The sequence below is a fragment of the Ornithodoros turicata genome, chromosome 6 (genome assembly GCF_037126465.1).
Source record: "Ornithodoros turicata isolate Travis chromosome 6, ASM3712646v1, whole genome shotgun sequence".
NCBI lineage: Eukaryota > Metazoa > Arthropoda > Arachnida > Ixodida > Argasidae > Ornithodoros > Ornithodoros turicata.
Genome location: NC_088206.1, coordinates 20,011,401 through 20,033,874, shown reverse-complemented (window position 1 = coordinate 20,033,874; position 22,474 = coordinate 20,011,401). Strand labels below are relative to the sequence as shown.

General features: G+C 44.1%; 2 protein-coding genes across 2 annotated transcripts; one reads left to right on the top strand and one right to left on the bottom strand.

Moving 5' to 3' along the window:
• Positions 1 to 803: 803 nt before the first annotated feature.
• LOC135398346 (uncharacterized) lies at positions 804 to 12,215 on the top strand. The gene is made up of 3 exons (XM_064629761.1): positions 804 to 1,081; positions 4,027 to 6,186; positions 9,966 to 12,215. The coding sequence occupies exons 1-3, from the start codon at positions 990 to 992 to the stop codon at positions 12,145 to 12,147; spliced, it is 4,434 nt and encodes a 1,477-aa protein (XP_064485831.1). The 5' UTR covers positions 804 to 989; the 3' UTR covers positions 12,148 to 12,215.
• A 2,508-nt stretch (positions 12,216 to 14,723) lies between these two features.
• Positions 14,724 to 18,922, bottom strand: LOC135396369 (NLR family CARD domain-containing protein 3-like). Its single transcript, XM_064627303.1, has 2 exons — positions 18,612 to 18,922; positions 14,724 to 16,929 (listed from the first exon to the last, which is right to left on the bottom strand). Coding segments are annotated over exons 1-2 (2,169 nt in total). The 5' UTR covers positions 18,614 to 18,922; the 3' UTR covers positions 14,724 to 14,762.
• Positions 18,923 to 22,474: the final 3,552 nt, after the last annotated feature.

The window sequence follows — 22,474 nt, the reverse complement described above, 5'->3', positions numbered from 1 at the left end:
ATAAATAACCTCATGGTGGTGGAAAGCAAAAAGTATAAGAATAAAATAAAACCATTTGCAATGCTGCCAATGCATGCTCACGTATGTGTGCTTTATGTGTGCCTCGTGGCCAGGCAGGCGTAGCCGCGAAAGCTTGGCCACGAACAGGTGCGCTATCGTTCGTATCGCACATCCTCTGGCAGAGAAGCGCATTTGCATGTTGAAGCCGTTTTCATGAAGTTAAGTCTTGTGAAAAGAAGTAGTTGCTTTAGGAAATTTAAAATGATTTAGCCAAATAGTCCCGGGGGATGAGCAACCGCGGTATTTTGATCACCCGCTTCTCCCTCTTTTTTTTTTTTTTTTTTTTGTCCGGCGCACAATAACTGCACCTTGACGTAGCGGAAGATGCTGGTACAAGAGGGCACGACGGCAAGCAGCCTGCTTCTTTGAAACGATCAGTTTTATTATATTTCTTGAAATAGATAAATAAAGAAACCAAAGCGCAGACTTAACACCATTTCGTAATTCCTGGAGTAGTTCGTTACAATAATGTGTACACATGTACGCATGCAACAGCAGCTGTCAAACCTGTAGGCCACGTATTTGCGCGTTACAGTTCAAAGCAAGACTCATTTCCTTTTCTCCTGATACTTTCTTTATGATTCTTGCTGCAAATAGAAATCCCAGAAAACGACCGATGACGCGTCCTCCTGAAAAAAGAAGAAAAAAAAAAAGCTTACTCCAATGGAGCTGATGTCACGGTGTGACAATGTCCGGATACTTTCAAAATATTTCAAAGCTCGCGCGAAGCGACAGATGTGAAGAGGGGGAAATGACATCGTTGGTCACGTGGGATGCCTCGATGGCCTCTTCCACGTGACGTTGGACAGCATGATATCATCATAGGACGTAGGACTTACAAGAAATGACCATTGCTACGGAACTAGAAACCCCCTAAATTTGCCAAAGCCGGCTGTACAGGTACATGAGATGGTGGTGCTGGTTTCTACATGCGCACGCTGCATGACGATGTTCTCCGAGGTTCAGAGCTGAGTAAACTCCAATGGAAGTGCTGTAAGCAAGTGGACCCTATCTTTCCGATGTAAGTACTCAATTTATTTCTAATACTGCTCTTGAATTGCAAGTTTTTGGGGTGCCACATCTAGGATTAAATATTACTAGCGACACCACCGATCTCTCCGATTGTTTTTGTCTCGAAGAATTCTCCCCGAAGGGGTGTTCGGAAGGACAGTTGGTGAAGCTTTACTTGAATGAATTTCATATTTGTTACAGACCATGTAGCTTATCAACACGTAAATCTTATATCTTATATATGTCAAACGACGTAACCTTTGCACGCCACTGGTGTGATTTGCAAACCATGAATGAGGAGTTCGCGGTGCCTGTTACCCGATTCTCAGCTTTTGCACACCAGGCAACCGCATTGCCGTGCTTTGCATTGCTTTGCATCACCCACAGAAGTTATCTCGTAGTTGCGACGATGCGATACGACTCCCACGTTTCCAAGTCTTTTTTTCTTTTTTTTACTTTCTGTTATTTCTTTTTCGCTGGACTTGTTTACGACACTGGGGTGGAGTTCCTACCGGGAGTAGGGACCACTGGGTTTTAAAAATTCGCGAAAGCATTTGCAAATTAAATATGGCATACACGGGAAAGACGAGCACATACCGAAACGAACTACAGCCTATACAAGAATTGGTTTTGTAGCCTAGGGCCTTTTGCATACGCATTTGTGCGCATTTGTATGAAGCACAGACAGAGGGCCATGCCAAGCAGTGTTGCGGATTTAACGAGTCAAATCGGATTTAAATCAAATCCATGTTTTTCGGAACACCGCAGATCAAATCCAAATCAAGTCCGGATTTAAACTTGACGCGACAAATCAAATAATTTTAAATCCGGATTTGTTTTTGGTGTGCTAAATCAAATCCGTTTTAAATCCGGATTGATCAAATCCGTCAATGAATCCGTGGGCTAAAGTTCCCGAAATAACTGTAACATGCAGCTGACCATGTCTACAATTACTGCATGCATTCGCTGGATAATACCCGTTACATGGTACGAGTACAAACACCTATAAATGTCACCTGCAGAGGCGTGTATGAACAGCCAACATAGCGATGCGAAGGTTGAAAGTGACATTTTATTTTCACGTGGGTATGGTAGTAACATATTTGTCAAATACGCCTACTCGGCACATATGATAATGCCACCTGTCGGGAATTATGTTACGTTAAATGCGATGGCTGCGTGCTGCACACCGCTGTTGTGTTATAACAAACTCAATAGTACATCTGCTCCACAAGCGTAAGCAGTCTTATTTTCTCAGGTTCTTGTTTAGAAAGACCAACTGCTCCAATGTAGCTGGATGCAGCCTGTTTCTTTTCGCGGTCTTGATCAGGCTGGCTGCAGAGAACACTCGTTCAACTGCTCCAGAACTTGCAGGTATTGCAAACACATGTTTCGCTACTTCCGAAAGCAGCGGGAAGCGGCCGCTGCGGACATCCAATAGCCGAGAGGGGAAACATCATCATCTACTCTACACTCGCTTAAATAGTGGACTATTTCATCGTTCGTTCTTGTGGTACGAGTACTGCAGTGGCATCAAATTGACCATAAGCAAGCCACTATGAAAAAAGGCGACCAACGTTCACATTCCTGACATAGGTCTGGCTGACCTCTCCTTCCGTGGACACCACCTGCTGTTCATTAAACTTATATATACCCCCCCCTGTTCCTGGACACAATTACCTCATATGACTAGTTCTCATGTGCACATTTCGGGACTTATTTTAGCAATATCTGGGGCACCAGAACGCGACATCAGTCTCAGTTCAGAACCAACAAAACAGGCAAAATGTGTGTATGATAGTCCTTTTCTCGAACGTACTTTGCCTGAGCTCAACGAACCAGTGGTGCGCTTTCTCAAATGCGTTCCATTTCTAAGAAATCATAGAAAGTTGTGATACTGTTGTGAATTAGACGTCGAACTGCCCATGTGATTATGTGTGAGAGTATTGCATGACGTACCCTTAGTGCTTGGAAGGAAAGATGTCTATAGGCCTCAGAGGTGGTTTGTCTAACAGACAGACCACCTCTTAAGCTTGAAGCAGTCTACAGACAGTGTTGTAGTCTGCTTCACACAATCAAAAATCACGGGATTTCTTTTTGAACGAAACAGAACTTTTGGCGGGACATTTTGAACAGAGATGGCGGGATGCAAGGCAAGCCAGCCCAAATCCAAACATTTTTTAAACCTTCTCCTCATTACCAGTTGCATTGCGTCATGTGTAAACATGTGTGAAATGCAATTCAGCCACATGTCTTGTGAAAACGTAATTATAGAGACGGCCTCAGATACGACTTACAAAGAATCTGCCTGCCCAGGCAACATCAAATTTCTCAGCAGTGAAAATCCAACCATTTCCCTTAGGGAGCTTGACCAACTACACATCAAATTCCGTCAGCAAAAACGTGATTCAATCCAAATCCGAATCACCTGCCAAAATTGTGATTCAATCCAAATCGAAATCATCTGTCAAAAATGTGATTCAATCCAAATCCAAATCATCTGTCGAAAATGTGATTCAATCCAAATCCAAGTCCTCGCCATATTTTCCCCGTAAATCCCATCCCAAATCCAATCCACGAGCCCTTTGATGGATTTAAACCAAATCCCCGGATTTAAATCCACAACACTGATGTCAAGACGGATTTGGCGGCCGCCATCTTGTGCAAGGCAGAGAAACGCTTTGACAGAGCCTTTTTTGGGGGATGGGTGGGGTAGGGTGTAGTAGGCTTAGATTAACTTAGAGATCTCCATGGTCCGGGGAGAGGCCTCTTTGTGCAGAACAATAAATTAAATTCCTACCAAACAGTGTCACTCAGATTTTTTGCTCTGTACACTGATATGTAATGACCGAGTTTATTGGCTTGAAATGTCTGTGATGTCTATATGGGTACATATAGACATGGGTAGTGTATGACTGTAGTGGCTAAGTACATCCTGTTCAAATCCCTTCGCAGGTCAGGCATGTGTTTACAAGATTCTGTGGTGGACACCCTATCTGGCCCTAGTGCACTGCCACTACAACCTCTTGGTCACATAGAAGAACAGATAGAGAGTGTGAAGAAGGCACTGCACTTGCAGGGCATTGACTTCGAGGAGCAATGCACATCGAGTACAGACACCGACTGCTGGGTCTTACATAACCTCACACCATGGAACAATATTCTTTACTTTGCAAATATGGAACTTAAAGAGCACAAACCTGGAAAGTTGAGTCTGTGCGAGGTGAATAATAATGCTGCTGTGTGCCATGACAGTGAACCCCTACTCAGTGCTGCATTTGTGACTTATTGGCTAGTCAAGAAACACAGTTGCATCGATTTTTTTAAACCAAACACCCTTGTAGTTCGACAGTCAAGCAGTGCGTTTAAAAATGCTCTTGCATCTAATGCTAATCTGTGCCACTTTTATTACTCCCGGAGCGGCCTCTGGCGACATAAAGAACATTATGTGTCTGAGGGTGTCCATCTGCTGAAGAACGTCAAAAGCCTTGTCCTCTGCAATGTTGAGATCAAACACGAAGGAGCTGTTCTTGTTGCCAAAATGCTTGAGGACAATAGACAAATTAAAAAAGTAAACTTTACTAGCAATTCCCTCACGTATTGTGGTTCCGAAAGAATATTAAGAGCTCTAAGAGGGTGCTTGACGTTGACAGAGCTTGTATTTGACAGCAACGGCATTGGAAAGAAGGCAATGAAGTATCTCGGTCAACTCGTTGCAAAAAGTCAGTTGCTTGAAACGGTTGCACTCAACTTCTGCATTACCTCAGAAAATAATGGTATAGAAAGTCTCGCCAGTGCTCTCAAGATTAACACCAGCGTTAAAGAGATCATCTTTGACAGCTGTATCTCTTGTGTGGAAGCAATAGCAGATGCTCTCATAGAGAACAGTTCTGTACGCTGTGCCAAATTTGTACAGGGTGGAGTCCATGACGAGAATTGCTCAAAGCTGTCCAGAATGCTCCAACAGAATTCAACCTTAGAAGAACTGCATCTCTCTTCTAACAATATTGGAGACTACGGAGCTTCGTTTCTAGCTACTGGACTTCTTGGCAACAAAACTCTCAGAAAGCTCTTCCTCGACGAGAACTGTATCGGACATCGTGGCTTAGGACGTCTCATCGAAGCCTTGGCAACGAATGAATCTCTTCAGTTGCTTGATGTAACTTCCAATTCTTTGGAAGAACATGACAGTAGCACATTAAGCAGAGCACTTATCAGTGCCAGAGCTTATGGAAGGGTAAGGCTGGACTGGCAGGATGTTGACATCAATCAGCTTGCAAAAGTTCTTGCTGCTGGAAGTCATATTGAAGATCTCGAGCTCGACTGCTCAAGGGTTTCAGAGGGGAAGATGCTTGAAGTACTCTCATCACTTTGTGCTAATGCATCGGTTAAGAAGCTTTGTTTAAAGGGGCCATTAACAGTCCCGATTGCTGAGTGTATAGCCGAAGTGCTGTACACAAACACAAGTATCAAAAGCCTTGACGTATGCTTCTGGATACAACAGCATGGTTTCCTAAGTTTGCTTCGGGCCCTTGAATGCAACAGAACCATAACAAAGTGCCGTATTAACATAGAGGAATACACCACAAAGATACGTCTGGCCATGGGGTCAGTCTTGCGCAAAAACACAGCCATCACTAATCTAGTCATTTGTGCTTTACATGAACGTGACTTCAGAATTATATCCAGGGCCTTAAGATTGAACTACACGATAACCAAACTAGACTTTGAATATTCTGCGACACCAAATAAGGACGTGTCTGACATTCGTGGATTGCTTCAGCGCAATCAATCACTTCTAAATGCAGCAGCTCGTTTCGTCATCAGCCCTTCAGTCCATAAAGAGAGAGCATTGGCCTTCGAAAAACTTGCACACAGTGACAGCCTTGCTGAGCACTTGGTTAACATCACATCAAAGAGTGCGGAGGAGATCGCAAAAATGTTGCGTTGTGCCAAGGAGTATGTTATGTCAAACTATTTCAGGATAGTTTGCGTGGTGAAAACAAAGATGGAGTGCCATGACATTGTGGGTGACAGAGGACAAATTGACCAACTCAACGAGGTGTGTTTGCGAAGACTACTGTTTTACCTCAGGATTGATGACGTTATTGTTCTTTGATTATCATAGTTTAATAAATATTGAGTGTTGCTACATGAATTTTTTTGTCATATATCGGACTGCAGCTGAAAGGCATCTATACTATGCCCTTTCACCTCTGTGTGCATGCGTGTGTGTGATATGCTTGTTCTGATGACTGATGAGGTGGTGTTTTTGTTTTTTAATTGTTTATTGTACGCTTGATAGGAAGGAAACGAGTCACATATCCTCAGCTCTCCTCTTCCACTGTGTTTTTCCTCGTCCAGTCAGTCATTTTTTAGTCCCTGGGACTAAACTTTAATCACTGGGGTTCCGCTTTTAAATACATACCACCAACCATCCTGGATTTTAAAGTCATTTAATCGTAAATCAAGGTTTGACTGTGTTTAGAAAATGCTAACAAGAGGCAGTAAAATGAAAGTCATCACAAAACAACAAATCTAACATGTTCACCAACAACATTAGTGGCAAGTGATTGGAAATGTTGGATCTGTGTTTTCTTAGCTTGCACGATTAACTGGAGGAGAACTGAACCAAAAGGCAATCGTGTGATTTTTTACACACACAAAATGTCCTCGAACCTGTGGTATGACTTTCAAGTGACCCGTTTCACTCACTTTCACTGCAAATACCTTGGGAGGAAACACTGTACATCCTTGAACAGTAACAAAAGTACCCTCCTTGTAATTTGTTTCCTTTACCTTGCCCTGGTGTGCAAGTGAAGTAATTGTCCACCCTGTAGTGAAACAATTCAAAGCAGCAGAATTTCGCTGCAGCATACAACTCTGTGCTAATGATGCCACAAGAGTGCCACAGTAACATACTGGAAAGGAGCCCTTTTGTATGCAAAGCAATTCCTGTAGTAATGCCGAGTGCATTGCAAATTACTTATTACTTAATTACTCGCATCCAGTTGGAAGAGCTCTGCTTGAAATTTGCATATAGTGACATTGTCGCTAATTCCACTAATACCACCTACTAAAAATAACGAGCATGTCAAATCAGTACTACATTTATATTGACATGGGGTATGTATTTTGCAGCAAGCTATTTTAGGTCAGTTGGTGTATTGACGTGACCATGGAGAACAAATTACCCAAATGATGTCCCTCATCAAAACTTGCATGCTTAGGATTTGGGCTATTGTGGTCTTTGATGAAGTGTGATATATATACAGTGTTACTGTTCCTTCTGTTCATCCCTGCTTGCCTCTCGTTTGCATCTTTTTGACTTTACAAGTAATGCTAAAGAGATATTAACACTTTTCCATTGGTTTATAGCAATACACGAATACTGTTTCTGGAATGTGGTTGGTGGAATGAAGTAGAAGAGCTAAAAGTTATATATATATATATATATATCTTTTTTGTGCTATGCTCTGAGTGAATAAGCTCCCATGTCCTGTGGGGTGTGAGGACATGGTTTCCTTGGTTTTCCAACAAATACTGTTCCAATACGTCATGATACGCAGAAACTGCGTATATTCAAAACACGTGTGGTTGAACGAACGTCTCCCGTGCAAGTCGGAGCAACCCTTTGGAGTACAGCCAGATTGCAGCATTTTCGGCCGAGGGTCCGCCCCTACCCAGGGTCTGGTCCCTAGACCATATAGGGATTGCAGGGGTGCCGGAATTAGCCCTTGCAGCTGTTGCTATACGGGCTTGCACAAAAGCGCGCTCGGCTAGCATTGCGCCGACTGGCCGATGTTCCTCTCCTCCACGTGACCGTGTGTGACGGCAACAAGGCAACGTTCGCCTCTCCACCGTCTCCACTCTCCACTTCGGTATTTAAACAGCGCCGTTCGTTCACGCCAACAAACGTAGTTTTCGACAGTAGAGTGTCACTGTGCTGAAATCTACGTCGGATGGTGTAAGCGGGGAAACCAGAAGGTAATAGTAATGCACCTGAATGTATTGCGTATAGTGTGAACTTGGCGACTTCGCACGGCAACAGGCGAGAGTTGCGATCGATTGTGAGTCGCCGATTCACGCGTTTTGTTTCTGCCCTGCGTGAACATCGCGTGTAGTAGAAAACCATAACAACATCGCTAAAGCTAATTGTTATACGCTGCTGCTTGGCCGTCTTACGTGCTTTCGGTTGCAGTCATCTGATGCGCGGCCTTTTTATTGAGCGTCAGGTTTTTCAGTGAACGTACCCGTTTGACAACGAAAAAGCACCATCTCCAAGTTTTCGCTGCCCTCAGTTCCTGCAGCTTTCACGCCACTAAATGAAACATTATTGCCCAACCATATGGCCCAACCATAGCGACCCAAACGCTGAGCTGCGCAGTTCGAGCAAACGAACGAAGGGGCGATAGTTAACTGCTGTAACATTAGAATAAATGGTTACTGACTGCATTTAGATGTTTTCGCATAGTCGGAATGAAGTACAGAAGTTGTGTCACATAGCACAAAAGCTTTTGACTCTGACACGTTAAATTCCTCAGAAAAACAGTGAGCGCGCACGATGTCCGAAGAAACTTTTTGTTTGAAAATATGTTTTGCTGGTGGGACAGTTTCGCATGATGATGAAATGAAACGAGTAAATGTCGTAGTGAGACATAGTGTTTACATATGTTTATAATTCATGATGTTCTTTGTTAATTTTACAACTTGATGGTTAAAAATTTGAATAAATTTATAGGAAATTATTACTCAAGTGTCAAAATTCACATTTGGAGTAGATTTACAGGTTAGGTGAGTCAGCTTATTTGTGAGGTGACATGCTGCACGTGCCGTAGGGTAGGACTGCGGATAATTCCGACCATCTGTTTTTTTTAATTTTAACGTATGCCTAGCAATTCCTCAATGGTTATGCGCAGGCATAGCATTGCAGCGATATCTGTGTACCTCAAGTTACAATACAAGATACAATTACAAGATATATGGTTACACTCAAGTTTTGTATAGGAACACGAGAAAAAGAAGGACGGTGCCCGTATAATATGTCCGAGGTGCAATTCTTAGGCAAAAGGACGAGTATTTGCATGATATGCAGGCGGCGTTGAGGTACAACATAGCAGCAGTCGATCTGGCTGCCCCAGTATGCTTACACACAGAAGGTACAAACAGATGAGCGAGTTAAAATGATGGAGTTTCCGGACTAATGTCGGCACAGTTCCCCCCCCAAGTCGGCCCAGGATGCACACTAACCCCGCGTCGCCCACACCTTACCTGCTGTCCTCTCTCCATCTGTCAACATCTGCACGCCGCTCATAGCCACAGTTGCTTCGCGGCGCTAACACGCAATAAAAAACAAAACAAGTAGTCCTTCCATAAAGTGTAAGAGGTGTTGGTAGCAGAGCGTCGAACTGAACCGGAACCAAAAACCGGAATTAACCGTTATTTTTAGCTGGAACTAAACCGTAATTACTAGCTCCATCTTGGAGCTGAACCAGAACCGAACCAATGTAAAAACTTCGGTTACCGGTTCGGGATACCGGTTCGGTTCGGGTTGGTGTGTGGTCGGTGGTGATGTGGTGATTTGAGCTATCTGTCTGCCTTGATTGGCGGCACGTTGCTTGGAGAAGGGAAGAAAGGGGCTCCTGTTGGTTGAAAAACAGAAATAAATGCGTAAAAACCTAAGAGATCTTGTATCATTTTTAGTGGCTACCCATAATTTTGTAGCATATTAGAACCTCAAACTGGTTCTGAATTGGGTTACGGCCTCTGAACCAGTTAACCGAACCGATATATGTGAACTCCGGAGCTGAACCGGAAACATACCGAAAAATGTTTCGGTTCGACGCTCTGGCTGGTAGTGAGGCGATTTTTGCATTCCTCTTTTTTTTTTTCAGCAGAAGTTCTTCAGGAATGACAGTGCCAGACACAGAGAACAGCGCTTGCGCATGTTGCAGCAAGCTGGAAAACTCGTCGCCTTCCTACATGGAGTCCCGTATAGGACAACTCAAGGCGATGTTCAAGCAGGTTGACGTCGATCTCGAAGCACCATGCACAGAAGCTGCAGAACTCGAGTGCTGGATTCTTTCGAATCTAGTGCCGTGGAATAAGGTACTTCACCCAGCGGGCATGGAGTTGAAGGAAGTGGAGCCTGGAAGGCTGGCGGTCGCGGCGCTCAACCTGGACGTCTGCAGCTGCTGCGATGAAGGTTTTCTGCACGACGCCTCGTTCTTAACCTATCTGCTCGTAACGGAACATCGCTGCGTGCGGTACTTCAAGCCGCACCCCGTCGTAGTGGAACGTTCCGGAAGTGCGTTTGCGAAAGCACTCGCGTCAAACGCCGGGCTGCGTCACTTCGAGTACCGTGGAAGCCGCAGGTGGCGACGCGAGGAAACGTATCTCGCGGAGGGAGTTTCAGCACTAACGAATATCGAGCACCTCCACCTGAGCAACGTCAGCCTCAACCACGCGTCGGCGGTTCTTCTTGCTAACATGTTTGAGAGAAATAAGAACCTCAAGAGGGTGACCTTCAGTCAGAACTCCCTCGGTCTTCATAGCTCGGAGATCCTGCTCAGAGCGCTCAGGACGAGCGCAACCCTCGCGGTGCTCACGTTTGACAACAACCACCTGGGCCACAAGGCGATGAAGTACCTCGGACAACTCGTCGCTGGCAGCCAGTCATTGAAGAAGCTCTCATTGAAGTGGAGCGTAAAGGCCGGACAAAACGGGATCGAGATCCTCGCCGACGCGTTGAAGATTAATGGCACTTTGCGCGAGATTGACTTGTACGGATGCGACAACTGCGCGGAAGTGGTTTCGGAGGCACTCCGCGAGAACAAGTCGTTGAGGGTCGTCACGTTGACGTGCTGCGCCGTCAGCAACTCCGACGCGTTGAGGCTTGCTGGGATGATTGAACGCAACACCACTTTGCAAGTGCTCGACATCGCTTCCAACAATGTCGGCGACCTGGGGGCCGAAGCGTTGGCGGCGAGTCTGGCTAAAAACGGGACGCTTAGGAAATTATGCCTTCTCGAAAACAGCATAAGTGCGCGCGGAGTAAGGCTCCTCTCCGCAGCCCTAGGTAGAAACAGCTCCCTTCGAGTGCTGGACGTGGGTTCCGTCTTCGTCCAGGAACACGAGGGCGTGGTTTTAAACGGCGTTCTAAGACAGGCGGGTGCTTACGGAAGAGTTAGGCTCAACTGGCAGGACATAGATTTACCCGAACTCTCCACAGTTCTCACGGGAAACGAGAAAGTCGAGGAAGTACAACTTGATTGCACGGCGTTGTCACTCCAGAGCCTTCAAGGGGTGTTCGCAGCTCTCTGCACCAATACCTCGGTCAGGAAGCTCCACCTTCGAGGTGAACTTAAACACCGCGCTGCGATGCAGCAGTTGGTAAAAGTAATCGACAGCAACAAGAGTATCAGGTACCTCAACTTTGACTGCCAGGGCAGCCAGTGCACTTTCATCAAAGATTTTGTAGAAGCACTTCAACGTAACAGGAGCATAATTTTTTGCGACATCTACGTGCACGAATACACTGCGAAGATAGTCAATGCCCTCTCTGCTCTGATAAGGGAAAACAAAGCGATAACGTCCCTCGTGATTCACCATTTTCCGTCGTACCGCGTCGAGACGCTATCGAAAGCATTGCGCGATAACTACACACTCACAAGGCTTGAGCTGGGATACGCCGGTTCTCCAAACAAGTCGACCTATCGCATCGGAGAGGTGCTTCGAAGGAACGGCTCTCTTCTGAAACTGGCCGCGCAGTTTGCCATGCATCCGTCCACAAACAAGGCAGAGGCAGAAATATTTGAAAAGTGTGCAGGAAGCGAAAGCCTTTCGCGCTTTCTAGCACAGCTGACGAGGAAGGACGGAGGTCACGCGAAGAAACTCGTGCGCGGGGCCAGGCGCTTCATCGCTTCGAACTTTTTCAAGATTGTTGGCGTGGTGAAAGACGGTGTGCAATGCGACGAAGCGAATCTTTCAGGCAAAGCGCAGATTGATTGGCTCAACGAAGCCAGTTGGTTGAAACTACTGTCATATGTAGAAGTCAGCGATGTATTTGCAGTGTAATGCAATGGCAACTGCTGCTGTTTCTCTAATTGTTAAAAGCACAATAAAGCAGGCAGGCAGGCAGTTTATGATGATGGTGTCGATTAACGTTTTACTACTCGTAAGCCCAGCACAACGAGTTGCAAATGTGACGGAGAATGCTTAATATTTTTAATTTGCTATACAAATTGAGGTAAAACCGCTCAGGGCGACGTCTGCTGGCAGATATAGTCCCTAATTTGTCAAGCAACTGTGATTTATGTTCCCGGCTCACTCGCTGGCTCCTGATGGCTGCGGAGCTGACGTAGCCGACACACATCGTGTCTGGCACAGTGTTGCCCGCATGCAACGTAGTTTTCTACTGTACTTGTCGAGCAGTGCACACTTGGTGAGTGCTTCGGCACAGTGTTGCCCATAACTTTCAATTTTAATTTGCGAAAAAAAAACTACGAGTCCAATGGGGACGAAAATTGTGCCGTGACAGTCCTGAAGGCTCGCGCTCCACTTCTTTACGGTACCATTTACACAACCAGCACCCACGTTTTGAATGCGTCAGGTTATACCTGTGCCACATGGCAGAACAGAACCTGTGTGGCATGGGCAGAACAAATGACATTATCGTGTAATGCCATTTGGGTCCCAAATGGCATTATCCATGGAGGTCTGCCACAAGTCCGTGTGCAATGACATTAAACCCCATGATGTCGATGCTGCCTGCTTGCTAGTAAACTAAAATTTGTGCCAGTTTAAAAACTTTCAACGGGTTGTCAACAGGGAAAGGTAAGGGAACCCAGTAAGTGCTGGTAGCGCCTCTGTTACTGACCTATATTTATTTCAGATTCCGTTACATTTCCGATGGTTTTCGGTACTGCCCCACCTCCCTGTTGTTCTCCTTATTATTTTTTTTGAGTGAGCTTTGAGACTGTGACAGCACTTAATACCCCTACGTATATGTTCTAAAATCCCTTTTGAGTTTCGGGATAGACATTTAAAAAAATATTATATATGTGTGCATGGTTTCTTTGAACAGCAAAAATGAACATGGCATTCATGCTTGCAGCTTGCGAGTCACCATGAGAAATATGCTGCTTCTACATGCTATTTACCTATATATGCTTCAGTTTGATAGTTTTAGTTTTAGTTCCCCAGTTAATTTTTGTGAACTTTATTGAGTTTATTTCATAACTTTTTCTGAACGATACGGAGAGCGATCGTAATGATTCAGGTCCTGCGGTACCCAAACTATTATCATAAATTGTTTGCTTCTGTTTCAGGTATTCTAGGTGTGCAATACGGTATTTGTTTGTTGCCATCACCTACTATATTCCTGGTGCAATACCGTTTCCATTTCCGTTACCTTTCCTTCGTTGTAAATGCGCGTTGAGTTCGGCAATTGAACAATTGTAACTTTATTTACATGCGGACAAGCTCTAATCGTGTACTAACCTGAAATTATGAAATAACCTTGTGCTGCACGGTACAAAGTGGTTATATGTAAAAATCAAACTGACCATGGTGGGCACCGTGGTGGGCATTTCATTGGCGAATGAGTTGTGGTGATACCTACCATTAAGCAACGACTGTCATTCGGATTAGTGTAATTAAATCTCTCTGCGGCACCACACATTAAGACGTAAGGGAATCAGCACTTGATGTCATTATTATACGTATCTAACGGACCTGTAGCATACTTTGTGAGTGGATTGGCCTTAGATGAAGTAATGGATGCACAGGTTAGTAAAGATCTGTCATATGGCAGCAACAAACACAAAATGCGAATTTGCAAAAGGTCCTGTGAATTTTGTTTTCCTTGTTCATTGAAGAAATTTGCCAAGATTTCTCTCTTAATTCCTTTTTTTTTTAAATTTCCGTGTAAGAACAGTTGAAATAGCGTCCTATATTTGACAGGATTCCCTCAATCCCAGCGCTACAAACTGGCTATTCGAGTTTCCTGGCATTTGTACAGTTACGCAATAATTTTGATAATGAGTAATAAATGTTAACATTTCCCGGAATTATTTAAGAATTAAATGAATTAAGAATAATAATGACTTAAATGATAAGTAGTAATTTTAATAAATAATTAAAGTGGATAATAAGGAGTGAATGAAACGGGTCACTTCTAAGTCATACCACAGGCTCACGGACACCCTTGTGTGCCTAAAAAATTGCATCATTGCCTTTTGATTTAGTTCTCCTCCAGTTCATCATGCAAGCTGACAAAAAACACAGATTCAACATTTCCAATCACTTGGTGTGCACATGTTGTTGGTGAACATGTTAGATTTGTTTTGTGATGAAATTCATTTCACTGACATCATGACTTCTTATCTTCTGAACGCAGTCAAACCTTGATTTGAAATTAAATTAGGTTAAAATCTAGTATGGTCGGTGAATGTATTTAAAAGCGGAAAACACTGTGGAAGAGGGGAGCTGAGGATATGTGGTTGATTCCCTTCCTACCAAGCCCACAATAAACAAACAAGAACACCACCTCAACAAGCATATCACACACATGCACACACACACACACGAAAGGGCATAGTATAGATGCCTTTCCAGCTGCAGTCTCATATATGACAAAAAATAAATAAAAATTCATGTGGCAACAGTCGATATTTATTAAACTATGACAGTCAAAGAGCAATAACGTCATCAATCCTGAGGTAAAACAGTAGCCTTCGCAAACACACCTCGTTGAGTTGGTCAACTCGTGTTCTGTCACCCACAGTGTCATGGCACTCCACCTTTGTTTTCACCACACCAACTATCCTGAAATAGTTTGACGTAACGTACTCCTTGGCACAACGCAACATGTTTCTAATATCCTCTGCACTCTTCGAAGTGATACTAACCAAGTGCTCGGTAAGGCTGTCACAGTGTGCAAGTTTTTCGAAGGCCCACGCTCTCTCTTTGTGGACTGAAGGGCTGATGACAAAACGAGCTGCCACATTTAGAAGCGATTGATTGCGCTGAAGCAATCCACGAATGTCAGACACGTCCTTATTTGGTTTTGCAAGACATCCAAAGTCTAGTTTGGTTATCGTGTAGTTATATCTTAATGCCCTGGATATATTTCTGAAGTCACGTTCACGTAAACCACAAATGACTAGATTAGTGATGGCTGTGTTTTTGCGCAAGACTGACCCCATGGCCGGACGTATCTTTGTTGTGTATTCCTCTATGTTAATACTGCACTTTGTTATGGTTCTGTTGCATTCAAGGGCCCGAAGCAAACTTAGGAAACCACGTTGTTGTGTCCAGAAGCGTACGTCAAGGCTTTTGATACTTGTGTTTGTGTACAGCACTTCGGCTATACACTCAGCAACCGGGAGTGATAATTGCCCTTTCAAATGAAGGTTCTTAACCCAGGCATTAACACAAAGTGATGAGAGTACTTCGAGCATCTTCCCCTCTGAAACCCTTGAGCAGTCGAGCTCGAGATCTTCAATTTGACTTCCAGCAGCAAGAACTTTTGCAAGCTGACTGATGTCAACATCCTGCCAGTCCAGCCTTACCCTTCCATAAGCTCTGGAACTGATAAGCGCTTGGCTTAATGTGCTGCTGTCGTCGTCTTCCATAGAATAGGAAGTTATATCAAGAAACTGAAGCGATTCGTTCGTTGCCAGGGCTTCAATGAGACGTCCCATGCCACGATACCCGATCCTGTTCTCGTTGAGGAAGAGCTTTCTGAGAGTTTTGTTGCCAAGAAGTCCAGTAGCTAGAAACGAAGCTCCGTAGTCTCCAATCTGGTTAGAAGAGAGGTGCAGTTCTTCTAAGGTTGAATTCTGTTGGAGCATTCTGGACAGCTTCGAGCAATTCTCGTCACTGACTCCACCCTTTACAAATTTGGCACAGCGTACAGATCTGTTCTCTATGAGAGCATCTGCTATTGCTTCCACACAAGAGATACAGCTGTCAAAGATGATCTCTTTAACACTGGTGTTAATCTTGAGAGCACTGGCGAGACTTTCTATACCATTATTTTCTGAGGTAATACTGAAGTTGAGTGCAACCGTTTCGAGCAACTGACTTTTTGCAACGAGTTGACCAAGGTACTTCATTGCTTTCTTTCCAATGTTGTTGCTGTCAAATACAAGCTCAGTCAGCATCAAGCACCCTCTTAGGGCTCTTAATATTCTTTTCGAGCCACGATATGTGAGGGAATTTCTAGTAAAGTTTACTTTTTTAATTTGTCTATTGTCCTCAAGCATCTCGGCAACAAGAACAGCTCCTTCGTGCTTGATCTTAACGTCGCAGAGGACAAGGCTTTCGACATTCTTCAGCAGACGGACACCCTCAGACACACAATGTTCTACAGGTGGCCAGAGACCGCTCCAAGAATAATCCAAGTGGCACAGATTAGCATTAGATGCAAGAGCATTTTTGAACGCACTGCTTGACAGATGAACTACAAGGGAGCTTGGTTTAAAAAAATCGACACAACTGTGTTTCTTGACTAGCCAATAAGCCACAAATGCAGCACTGAGTAGGGGTCCACTGTCATAGCAATTAGCGGTCTTCTTATTATTCACCTCCCAGAGACACAACTTTCCAGGTTTGTGCTCTTTAAGTTCAATATTTGCAAAGTAAAGGATCTTGTTCCATGGTGTGAGGTTGTGCAAGATCCAGCAGTCAGTGTCTGTACTGGATGTGCATTGCTCCTCGAAGTCAATGCCCTGCAAGCGCAGTGCCTTCTTCACATTCTCTCTTCGTTCTTCCATGTGACCAAGATGTTGTAGTGGCAGCGCACTAAGGCCAGACAGGGTGTCCACCACAGGACCTTGTAAACACATGCCTGACCTGCGAAAGGATTTGAACAGGATGTACTTAGCCACTACAGTCATACACTACCCATGTCTATATGTACCCATATAGACATCACAGACATTTCAAGCCAATAAACTCGGTCGTTACATATCAGTGTACAGAGCAAAAAATCTGAGTGACACTGTTTGGTAGGAATTTAATTTATTGTTCTGCACAAAGAGGCCTCTCCCCGGACCATGGAGATCTCTAAGTTAATCTAAGCCTACTACACCCCAAAGAAAAAAAAAAGCTCTGTCACAGCGCTTGGCCCTCTGTCTGTGTTTCATACAAATGCGTTCACAAAATGACCTAGGCCACAAAACCTTACTATTCTTGTATATTTCGTTTCGGTATGAGCTCGTCTGTTCCGTGTATGATATGTTTAATTTGCAAACGCTTGCGGTAATTTAGCCTCTGTATGCAATAAGGGGATAAGTCGAAAAACTCCAAACCGAGAAAACGGCAAGTGAATATTTAGTTAAGTAATCGCAGATAAGTTTCCATGAATAACGCAAATGCAAAATGTGTAACATATATGCATGTGTACTCTACATGCATGTCCCATTCACATCATTTCTTTGCATGTGATTTAGCAGAAATTGAACAAAATCCAGGAGCATGACATATCTTCTTTTTCTATATAACAACGCACGTGCAGGGTTCTCGTGCAGGAAAAAACAGTTTTCACGGGTCGGACTTCCATGGTGACGGCAGGATGGCCGAAGTTACCTTTGTGCAGTGGAGCAGCCTAGGTCGTGATTATCGTGTTGCTAAACGAGCACAATCTTGAAAATAACGTTCAACATGTCCAGCAAAATATGACTGAGTAGCACAGTGCGCATGTTTTTCCGATTACAACGCTCAGTAGCACTGCTGACACGTTCACGTGAGGTAGGAAGAACATGTTTTTCGAGTCGAAGTCCATTTCCGCATCGTCTCCAAATTTAAGCTACACCATTTGTGTAACCATGTGTAGAAAAGGGGCCTGATCTGGCTGTCCATCCCATTGACACACATGCATTTCCCGTTTCTTGCGCTCCTGAGCAAGTCAATAAATTGCAGTATGGTCCTAAATTTTATTTAGCAGGTACATACTGGTATGTAGATGTCATTGCAACAAAAACACTAAAAAGGGGATAATTCGACTTATCCCCTTATTGCATACAGAGGTTCAATTTTTAAAACCCAGTGGACCGGACTCCCGGTAGGAACTCCAGTGTCGTAAACAAGTTCCGCGAAATAGAATAACAGGAAGTAAAAAAAGAGACTTGTAAACGTCGGAGTCTTTTCGCATCGTCGCAACTACGAGATAACTTTTGTGGGTGATGCAAAGCACGGCAATGCGGTTGGCTGATGTGCAAAAGCTGAGGAATCAGGTAAACAGGCACCGCAAACTCCTCATTCATGGTTTGCGAATCACACCAGTGGCCCAAGGTGCAAAGATTACGTTGTTTGACCTGCTGATGAGCTACATGATCTGTGACAAATATGAAATTCATTCAAGTAAAGCTTCCTAATAAATATGGAACGAACACCCCTTCGGGGAGAATACTTCGAGACAAAAACAATCGAATAAATCGGCGGTGTCGCTAATACAAATGTATATTCCTTGATGTGACACACACACACACAAACTGCAATTCATGAGCGGCATTAGAAATAGATTGAGTACTTACATCAAAAAATAGGGTCCACTTGCTTACAGCACTTCCATTGGAGCTCCTCAGCTCTGAACCTCTGAGAAGATCACCCCGTCATGCAGTGTGCGCATGTGGAAACCATCACCACCATCTCATGTACCTGTACAGCCGGCTTTGGCAAAACAACGCCTCCTCTATAAATTTATAGAGGAGGCGTTGGGCAAAATTAGTGGGTTTCTAGTTCCGTAGCAATGGTCACTTCTGGGAAGTCCTACGATGATATCATGATATGCTGTCCAACGTCACGTGGAAGACGCCATCGAGGAATCCCACGTGACCAACGATGTCATTTCCTCCTCTTCCCATATGTCGCTTCGCGCGAGCTTTGAAATATTTTGAGAGTATCCGGACGTTGATGTGTACGTGACACTGTGACATCACTTCTATTGGAGAAATCACGCTTTTTTCTTTAATCTCTTCTTTTCTTTTCTTTTTCAGGAGGACGCGTCATCGGTCGTTTTCTGGCATTTCTATTTGCAACAAGAATCATAAGTGTTCGGAAGAAAAAGAAATGAAAACACTCGTCAGACCGCTTTTCAAAACGCTTTTCAAAAATTGAACACAGAAATTCAAATACGACACGACAGTACCAATGTTGCTAGAAATGTATTTCGGGAAGATTGAACGGTTGAACAAAATATGGGGGAGGATCATTCTGCCTTTTTTCCCCCTCTCCCAAATTCACTACAAATTGTCATCATTCCATCATCTAGTGTCTATCGATATAGTCTATCGATTGCATGCTTTGCCCTTCCCCTCTTGAACTCTTTCTGCACTCCCCTGAAAAAAAAAAAAAAAAAAATCATAGGAAACCTCCATGCCCAAAACTTCTTCTCCCCCGGCTACACAGGGAACCAATAGAGAGTAGGCTGTCCGGTTTATTCGGTGTTGATGTCTTTGAAAAGTCATTAAAAATATGTCACAAAAGATAACTCCCCTCATTTTAACAAACATGCCTAAAATGTTGCTTCAATGTTTTTTCTCACTTCATCAGAATATGTTTCCATGTTAGAGAGTGCCATCTTCTTCCATTCCGGATTTCCATAATCCAGGTACCACTGGTCACAGAGAGCTACGACGCATTCGTCTCCAGATCGAGACACAACTTTCTTCTCAGGCTCCATGTAGATCCCTGCTTCTTGCTTGTCAACCATCTCTTTATTTTATATCTGATCCACCTGAACTGATCTCTTTCTTGACGTCTTGGATTTTACTTCATTTGTACGGACCGACAAGACAAGCAACATGCCCTCGTCACACCCTTTCAGATACACCCTCTACTTTGCTTCCTGAAATTCACCCCTGTCATTCTGCCTCTGAAGTTTCAATTGGTCACACACAGCGACTGCACTTAAAGATCCAAAGCTGGGAACATCGAATATTGGAACGATGATTGGGCAATGTAGAGGGTGTATATTGGCGTTTGGATGTTATACAAAAAGATGCACTGTGTAGAAATGTGCTGCTTCCTCCAGTTGCTCATGCTTTGCAGCTCGTGTCAACAGGTGTGCGCAGAGAAACAACATGCGAAAAACCGCTAGAAGCTTCCTCAGTCGCATTTGACAAAGTGTGACGAACCTTTCGTTGCTGTTTTTGGTAATACGTTAAGCTACGATGGGTCATTTCCAACCGGCGTTTATACTTGAATGTAGCGCGTCCATCTTTCTGCGCACCACATTGGTGTCGACCGTGTCGACGCAGCGTACCATTTAACACTCACGACAGTGTTCAAATTTTACGTCCCAGCTGTTGACGTACCCTTCGTGTCGTGCCTTGTAGTTACGTAGGCATTCCTTTGGCGGGCGTCACCATTTAAAGCTTGGCTTCACCTAACACTTCCGTGTACTGCGGACAAGCACACTTCAAGGAACGCCGAGCGTTGCTGCACTCTTCGTTTCTTCGCTGTTTAACGTGAGTTTTGCTGATTTTTTCGCCATTTTTGGTACGAAACCAGAATATTTTTTTGGTTGGCGTTGCCATTCTGCAAGGCGGCTTCACATCATTATTGAAACGGATTTTGAGGGGCAAGGGAAGCTGTCATGGCCTCATTAATCTAACTTATCACTAAACTAACCAAGTTGATGATGCCCTGGGTTAGTTTAGTGAAGTTAGGTTAGACTAATAGGGCCATGGCAGCTTGCTCTGCCTCCAAATCCGCTTCGGAAATGAAGTTGGGAGGGCGAGGCAAGCTGCCACAGCCGCACTAATCTAACCTTACCGAACTGATCACTAAACAAAGTTTATGATGTCTTAGGTTAGTTTAGTGAAGTTAGGTTAAATTAATAGGGCCATGGCAGCTTGCCTTGCCCCCAAAGCCGCTTCGATAATGAGTTAAGTTGGGAAGGCGAGGCAAGCAGCCAGAACCGCACTAATCAACCCTAATTTATCAGTAAACAAAGTCTGTGATGTCATAGGTTAAAGTTGGCTTTCCCACAACACAAATAAAGGAATCAAAAAGTTCCGCTAAATTTACAAACGTACAATTAAGTAACACTAAGCGTTTGTTGAAGTGGGCTTGCCCGCAATACATCTATGTGTTAGGTGAAGCTAACTTTCAAATGGTGACGCCTACCAAAGGAATGCCCGTAAAAAAAATTCTGTTACTATGAGCTCCTCAAACGCACGCAGCATACACGCAGCACACGCAGCACAACAGCAATGCAAATCCGCCACACACAGTAGCACGCGGAGCCAAACGTAGGAAAGGAGCAGTGCATGGAATTCATAGGTGGGGAGTAACGCGTTACAAAGTAGTGCGTTACCGGTAACGCGTTACATTCGAATAGTGAAATATGGTAACGCATTACATTTGGGAGAAAAGTAATGAGTAACGTAACGTCATTACATTTTTAGCAACTAACGCGTAACGGCGTTATGCGTTACTGCGTGGTCGGGAACTTGAAAGCTTGAGCGAGAACTGTGCCTGCAGAATCCCGGAAAAATCCCCGATTTTTTTCTATTCATCTTCAACAATGACAAGAAGGTCACATCGACATCCACGAAGAACGCAAAAGAAGGGTTGTTGACCTACCCTGGTTGAGGTGTCACCTTTATTTACCACCTCTGTTTTTCACTCCCTCTGGTATTTTTCGGACGAATGGGGCAAAAGCGGCAGAAAAATAGCCTCTACCCTCTGAACAGGTAACAGTACCAAGGAATTGGCTGTTTGGATTTCTACTGTATGAGATAAAAGGTCACCGTCTCTATCAACCTTGACAAGGAGCACTCACTGGTCATTAGGCGTCCGCTCAGCCCAACGGGCGAAGCTCACCGATGAAAATTTTGAACATCAACTACTTCTGCGTTGCAATAAACCGTACATGTAAGTTGTGTTCATGCGTGACCTAATTGTTTGTGCCCAACATTGCTTGTATTGATTTGCGGAATGCACTTATGTGACTCAACCAAAAATGGTACATATTGTAAGGACAACTGGTGAAGTAATGCAAAAGTAACGGCATTACTTATCAGAAGTAACGGCGTTAGTAACGCGTTACCTACTACCGCAACAGTAACGAATAACGTAACGCGTTACTTTTAGAAAAGGTAGTGAGTAACGGTAGTGCACTACAAAATATAAGTAACTTCCCCACCTATGGCATGGATGGATGGACGGATGGATACTGTGGCTTTTCCCTTTGGAGCGGGCGGTAGCTTGCGTCACCTAGCCTAGAATTGACACATTACTGAAGATGAAATTAACTTCGAATGATTAGAACTATTCACACTGTCGGTGTTTGCATTGGAGACAGCTACATTATTCCAATGCCACCAATCATTTAGTCGGTCCTTTGTATTTTGTACTGATTTGAGGTTAACTTCGCCCCTATCGTTTCGGA

Excerpts from the sequence above, each read along its gene's own strand:
- LOC135398346 (XM_064629761.1), top strand. The coding sequence starts at position 990 with ATGCGCACGCTGCATGACGATGTTCTCCGAGGTTCAGAGCTGAGTAAA. Across the intron at positions 1,082-4,026 it reads GTGGACCCTATCTTTCCGAT|GTCAGGCATGTGTTTACAAG; the intron begins GTAAGTACTCAA and ends ATCCCTTCGCAG. Across the intron at positions 6,187-9,965 it reads ATTGATGACGTTATTGTTCT|CAGAAGTTCTTCAGGAATGA; the intron begins TTGATTATCATA and ends TTTTTTTTTCAG.